Source organism: Phascolarctos cinereus, unplaced genomic scaffold, assembly GCF_003287225.1.
Source record: "Phascolarctos cinereus isolate Bilbo 61053 unplaced genomic scaffold, phaCin_HiC Scaffold_726;HRSCAF=1367, whole genome shotgun sequence".
In the NCBI taxonomy this organism is placed as follows: domain Eukaryota; kingdom Metazoa; phylum Chordata; class Mammalia; order Diprotodontia; family Phascolarctidae; genus Phascolarctos; species Phascolarctos cinereus.
Genome location: NW_027556098.1, coordinates 414,177,447 through 414,183,894, shown reverse-complemented (window position 1 = coordinate 414,183,894; position 6,448 = coordinate 414,177,447). Strand labels below are relative to the sequence as shown.

At 55.0% G+C, this 6,448-nt stretch overlaps 1 protein-coding gene across 1 annotated transcript in view; it reads left to right on the top strand.

The window, feature by feature from the left end:
* KCNN4 (potassium calcium-activated channel subfamily N member 4) overlaps positions 1-6,077 on the top strand; it is a 12,463-nt gene extending 6,386 nt beyond the window's left edge. Inside the window, exons 2-9 of the mRNA XM_021003764.2 lie at positions 334-429; positions 1,487-1,902; positions 3,131-3,266; positions 3,573-3,683; positions 3,899-4,017; positions 4,239-4,308; positions 4,646-4,810; positions 5,426-6,077. Coding sequence (XP_020859423.1) covers positions 334-429; positions 1,487-1,902; positions 3,131-3,266; positions 3,573-3,683; positions 3,899-4,017; positions 4,239-4,308; positions 4,646-4,807 — 1,110 coding nt within the window. The 3' untranslated portion in view covers positions 4,808-4,810; positions 5,426-6,077. The remainder of the gene's footprint in view (positions 1-333; positions 430-1,486; positions 1,903-3,130; positions 3,267-3,572; positions 3,684-3,898; positions 4,018-4,238; positions 4,309-4,645; positions 4,811-5,425) is intronic.
* The last annotated feature ends 371 nt before the right edge of the window (positions 6,078-6,448 follow it).

Sequence of the window (6,448 nt, the reverse complement as noted above, 5' to 3'; positions counted from 1 at the left end):
ACCTTTATCCTCCAGGATACACGTTGCCCTCTAGGTCCTCACATACAGCCCTCTGACTGAATCCAAACTTCACAGAACAAATATCCTTAATGAAAGGATTTGTTCCGTGAAGTTTACATTCAGTCAAAGGGTAGCACCCAAGGACCTAGAGGGCCACATGTGTCCTGGAGGCCACAGGTTCCCCACCCTTGGTCTATGAAAACCAAGTGGTAGTTTCTAAAAGCCCCCAGAGTCAGGAGTGGGGGGTAGAGGAGAGAAAGTAGGAAGTCTGCCCTCCTTAGAGACTATGGCAGGCCCTGAGAGTTGTCTTTGACCTTCCCCATATCCCCATAGTGGGTTCCTTATCTCTTCCTGGTGAAATGTGGGATCAGCATCTCCACCCTTCTCCTCCTCGGGCTCATCTTGGCCTTCCACGCTAAGGAGGTTCAGGTAGGTAAGCCTGGTGCATCCATGGCCTCTGTCCCTGCTCCCCTCAGCCCCTCCCAGCCCTGCCTAGGCCACCTCAATCTTTCCATCCTCCTTCTCTTCTTCCTCTGTCTCTCAGGGGTTTCCCTGCCTGCCCAGACCAGTGACTAATGCGAAGGGTGGCAAGTAAGGGTCCACGCCCTGACAGAGACTCCCCCGCCCCCAGAGCTCCAGGCATCCTGCTCTCCAGACTCTCTATCACGGCGCCCCCCTCCCCAACACACACCCTCCATCCTGAACTACAGCCCTGCAGTTCTGTCCAAGGACAGAAGAGAAGAGAAGAGGAGAGAAGGAGAGAAGGAGAGAGGAAGGAAGGGAAGGAAGGGAGAAGAGAAAGAGGAAAGGGAGGGAGGAAAAGGCTAGAGGTAGAGAGGAAAAGTGTGGAGGGGGAGGGAAGAGAAGAGAGAGAGGAAGAAAGGAACGGGGAGAGGGCTGAAGAGAAGAAGGGAGTTTGAAGAGAGATGGAAAAGGAGAAGGCAGAAAAGAAGAGAAGAGAGGGCTGAAGGGGAGGGGGGCATAGCTAAATGGAGAACAAAAAAGGGAGAGGGAAAAGAGAGGGCTGAAGAACAAGAGGAGAGATAAGAGAGCTGAAGGAAGAGGGAGAGGGAAGGAAGATGGGTGAAGGAACTAATGGGAGAGTGGAGAGAGGACAGGGTTGAAGGGGGTTGAATGGAGAAGAAAGAGAAAATGGGAGTGGGAGAAGAAAAACGGGGCCTCCGCCTCCCTTCCCAACGATTCAACGCTGCTCAGATCTAGAGCTGCGGGGGTAGGGGCGCAGAGACTAGCCCACTCCCACTCCCGCATCTCACAGAAGAGGAAACTAAGACGCAGAGAGGGGAAGTATTCTTATTCGAGGGTCTCCCCTCCTCCTTCCCCCGTGACTTACAGGGCGTTCGGAGCCTCCGCTGGTGCCCTCCCTCCCTCCCTCCGCCGCCTCCTCCTGGGCCCTAGTGATAAGCCAGACCCAGGCTCTTATCGGAGGTTTGGGGGCCGGCACTTCTCATCCTCGCTCTCCCCCCAGCTCTTCATGACAGACAACGGGCTTCACGACTGGCGGGTGGCGCTGACCAGGCGCCAGGTGGCGCAGATCGTGCTGGAACTGCTGGTGTGCGGGGCGCACCCGCCCCCGCTGGGGGCGTGGGACGCCCCTCAGTGCCTGCTCCAGTCGCGCTCCTGGCCAGTCTTTTTGAGCCAGGCCGAGGCTCTGCTTTCGCTAGCCATGCTGCTGCGCCTCTACCTGGTGCCGCGGGCAGTGCTGCTGCGCAGCGGCGTGCTGCTCAACGCCTCTTACCGCAGCATTGGAGCCCTCAACCGAGTGCGCTTCCGACACTGGTTCGTGGCCAAGCTGTACATGAACACGCACCCAGGCCGGCTCCTGCTGGCCCTCACCCTCGGCCTCTGGCTCACCACTGCCTGGGTGCTCTCCGTGGCCGAGAGGTGAGCTCAGCAGGGGCTCCCGGAACAGAGGGATGGGAAGGGGTGGGGCAGGAGAGGGAGAGACCACTCTCCCCATCTGGAGCCGAGAGTAAAGTGTCTTCCCAGAAGCCCAGATGACACTTCGGAGGGACCTCCGCAATTGAGAGGCAGCAGTGCCTAGGGGCCCTCAAGGTAGAGCTGGGAAGAAGCAAAAGGGATTTGGGAGTCCCTCAAACCCACAGACCATCTGCTCCTCCCTTAGACACAGATGGTTTCCATGGAGGTGTTACCCCCCCCGCCGCACACACACACGGCGGCGACGGGGGGGGGGGGGGTGGACAGCAAAAGGAGATACAAAGACACAGCCCCATTCAAGGGGGAGCACATTGTGTACCCTAAATAATAATTCCTTGGGGTTCTAGGACTAGAGCAGAAAAGGCATGGACCTAGGGGGTGGGACCTGGAGCAGAAATGTCAAAGACTTGGGCACCTGGCTGGCTGATCCCACTGAGTTGCTGGACAACATGCATTTACTCTTATTCCTCTTCAATCTGTAAGATGGGTGCAAGGAAGAATATTTATGTCAGCACCTGTGAGTCCCAAGAAAGACAGAAGGCAAGACCTCATCCCCAGCTGCTGACTAGTTCCTAGTCTAGTGAAGAATTGACAGTTGAGGATATTAGCAGTGGTTCAGCCTCTGGGTGAAAGAGTGAAAACACTCTTCCAGGCTATAACAATCAGGAAGTAGGAAGGGCAACCTCAGGTAGGCCTTGAAGGATAAACATCTTAGAGGAAAGGACACTAGAGAGGCGTAGCAGCACCTTGCACAATACAGGCTGAGGGACTGGCCCAGGGGCACACTGAGAGGGAGGTACAGCTGGGGGGAGGGGGATGCACCTGAACACAGATGGTTTCCATGGAGGTGTTACCCCACCACACACACCCACGGGGGGGGGGAGGACAGGAAGAGGAGTTACAAAGACACAGCCCTATTCAAGGGAAGCACATTACGAACCCCAAATGATAGCTGCTCAGGGTTCTAGGACAGAGCAGAAAAGGAATAGAATGTCAACTAGACCTAGGGGGTAGGGCCTTGAGGACTTTGGGGTGGTTCAAGAGGTGGGGACATATAAGACATTTGGAAGAGAGTCAAGGGGAGGCTCATCCCCCAAGGCATCATGGGAGCCAGGGCAAAGGCTCCAAATTCATCTTCCTTTCCCTGCTCCCCTCTCCCCAACTCCCTCCCCAGGCAGGCGATCAATGCCACTGGGCACCTGACGGACACTCTGTGGCTCATCCCCATCACCTTCCTGACCATCGGCTACGGAGATGTGGTTCCAGGCACCGTATGGGGGAAGATTGTCTGTCTTTGCACAGGGGTTATGGTAAGTCCCCTTGAAGACCTCCCATCTCTTACCGCTTGCTCTTGAGGGACCCAGGTCTTTGCTCATTTGCCTGGATGTCAGAACTGGAAGGGACCAGAACAGAGAATACGAGCTGGGAGGGAGCTGAAGTCCTCAAGTAGAAAAACTAAGGCCCCAAAGGGGAAATGACATGGAGAAACTGAGACTAGAATCCACAGATCCAGACACTTTGTGCAAGGCTCCATTACCTAAAAAAATCAGACTACCCACACACACATACACACACACACAACCCAACACACTCCTGAATTTTTCCCTGGCTCACAGGGCGTGTGCTGTACAGCTCTCCTAGTGGCTGTAGTGGCCCGAAAGCTGGAATTCAATAAAGCAGAGAAACACGTCCACAATTTCATGATGGATATTCAGTATGCCAAAGAGGTGAGGACATCGGTGACACCCCCCCCCGCCCCCGCCTCTCCAGACCCAGGTAGCCAGCTTTTCCAAAGCTCAGATAGGATCCAGCTGTCCTGATCCTCCAGGCCTGACCTAACCCTCCCAGGGACCCAAGGGTCCTGATACCCCAGCTCCCAGTGCCCTTAGAGACCCAGGAGTCTGGGCTGCCAGCACCCACTGAAGCTGTGCTTTTCCAAAAGATGAGGGATTCTGCAGCCCGAGTGCTCCAAGAGGCCTGGATGTTCTACACACACAGTAGAAGGAAGGAGTCTGGAGCAGCCCGGAGACACCAACGGAAATTGCTAGCTGCCATCCACATGTGAGGCCTGGCTGAGGCAGTGGGGGCAGGGGAGAGGGGAAGCTATAGGTACGAGTGTGTGTGTGTGTGTGTGTGTGTGTGTGTGTGTGCAACTTCCTGGAATGAGGATGGGCTTGGTGTTGGAGTGAGGACGGTGATGAACTGCAGAGGACTGACGAGGATTGGGTTGGAAGAGCATGGAGGTGCCATGAGCACCAATCACTTCACTTATCTTCACGCAGATTCCGTCAGGTGCGCTTAAAACATCGGAAGCTCCGAGAACAAGTGAACTCCATGGTGGACATCTCAAAGGTAAGGTAGAGGACAGAAATAGGCAGAGATATTGGAAAGAGTGATACAGACATAGTGAGATGGGGGATGAAGAGACCAGGAGACAGAGGAATGGGGAGATGGAGGGATGTGGGTACAAAGGAGTGAGGGAGAGATGGGGGACAGAATGATGGAGTACAGGGGAAAGGGGATGCAGGGATGCAGAGACAGAAGGACGAGGGGAAGAGAGATGAAGTATAGAAGGATTGGAATCAGAGGAACAGGACTGGGACCAGACACTAGTAGGAGAGAGGCATCATGGGAAAGCCTTCTTTGCCCCCCGCACCTCTTGATAAAGCCACCTCTTCCCCTCCCTCAGATGCACATGATCCTGTGTGACTTGCAATCTGGCCTCAGCACTTCCCACAGAGACCTGGAGAAGCGAATGGATATACTAGGGGGAAAACTTGACACCCTGACCCAACTCCTCGGTGCAGCCTTAGAACCTGGGCAGCCCCCAGAGCCCAGGGAGGCCACATAGTTGGTAAGGAGACTCCTGCCCTCAAGGGTCCCCAGGCACATCCAGGTTAGGTGCAGTCAGAGAGCGCTCAGCTCATGCAGGAAAGTGGCCTTCAACACAGTTCAGAAGGAGGATTAGAGAGGCCAGTGGAGCAGACAGCTCTGATGAAAGCTCAGTGCCAAATAGGGGGTGTGGCTTCTGCCCCAGAATCACCCAGGCCTGAACCATTCCCCCATCACTCAAATCCTGCCTTTGCAAAGGCTGTGCCTTCCTCCAAGCCAGATCTGGGCAAAAAGGTGAGGGTGGGAATGAGTGTGAAGGAGAGGGAACGTGATTTGTCCCAGCCTCTGGCTGCTCAAAGGAGCCCTTCCTCTGCGTTAGCTCTGCCTGACTCAGTCTGACTGTCTCTCTCACTCTGTTGTCCTTCTCTCTCTCTCTCTCTTTTTTTAAGTTAGGCAATGGGGTTAAGTGACTTGCCCAGGGTCACACAGCTTTCTCTGCTTTTCTATATGTGTGATAAGGTGTATTTTTTTTGTCTTTGTCCAAATGGGTGCTTTTCTGTTTTTTTGTACTTCACTAAGAGTATGTGTGCACCTAACTTTCTTCTCCTTCTCCTTCTCTCTCTCTCTCTCTCCCTAGGGACTACGAAGAGGGAACCTACCTCCTTCAGTCCCCAGGGACAGGCTGGTCATCCCCTTTCACTTCATCAGAAGCATTACAGAGGGACCCAGATCTAGGGAGTCCCTCTCTCCAACAGCTGCTACAGTCCCTGGCTGGGCCAGGGGTACCCACACTCACCCAAGCAATGGAAGGGGTGAATTTCAAAGCTGCTACAGAGCTGGAGAGTCAAGGAACCCAGGAGCTACAGAACACAGGCCTTCTCCAAGTCACACCACAACTAAGGAGCAGAAGGAAGGAGAGACCCTGGGGAGGAGGCAGGAGCTGGGGGCCCCACAGCTCTCTTTCCCTGGAAGCCCTGATGCCTGGGTCTGTGCAGTGGGAGGTTGCTGGATGCCTAGATCCCTGCCAGGGACAACAGACTGAGAGGGCTGGACACTTAGGTCCCTGTCCTCAGCAGCTGCTGGACAGCTGAAGAGTAAAGGGGTCCAGTGTGGGGAGCGGTGGGGTAGAGGCTCCCAGGAGCCACAAGCGGCCTGGGGCACCCCCTAGTGGGGACAGCGAAGGGAAGTGGGCAGACTGAGCCCCTGGGGGGAATCGCGCCAGAGCTTCCCAGCTTTCCCCTTCCCCCCTCCCTCGGCCCCACTTTGTAATAAAAGTTAATAGCAAGGAACAGAGGGATGTTGTTCCTTCCTTTAAAGTATTTCTGGCCTCCCAAGGCCAACAGAGACCTTGTCTTCGAAGGGCAGAGGCAGACACAGAGCGAGCATCCCCAGGTTTCAGGCCACCACTGCCACTGATTCACTGAGTGACTCTGAGCAAATCCCTTTGGGGCTTGGCTCCCTCCTCGGTAAGCTGAGGGGGCTGAACTCCATAACTTCCAGAGTCCCTTCCCCGCTCTGATCCGATCATACTAGCAATATGAAAACAGTGAATCAGCTGTCACTGGAGATATTGTACGATGTCAGCACTAGAAGGTACTGTGCAGTCCTGCCCTCTCCTTTTCACAGGTGAGGAAATAAGGCTTAGGGAGAGGGACTTGCC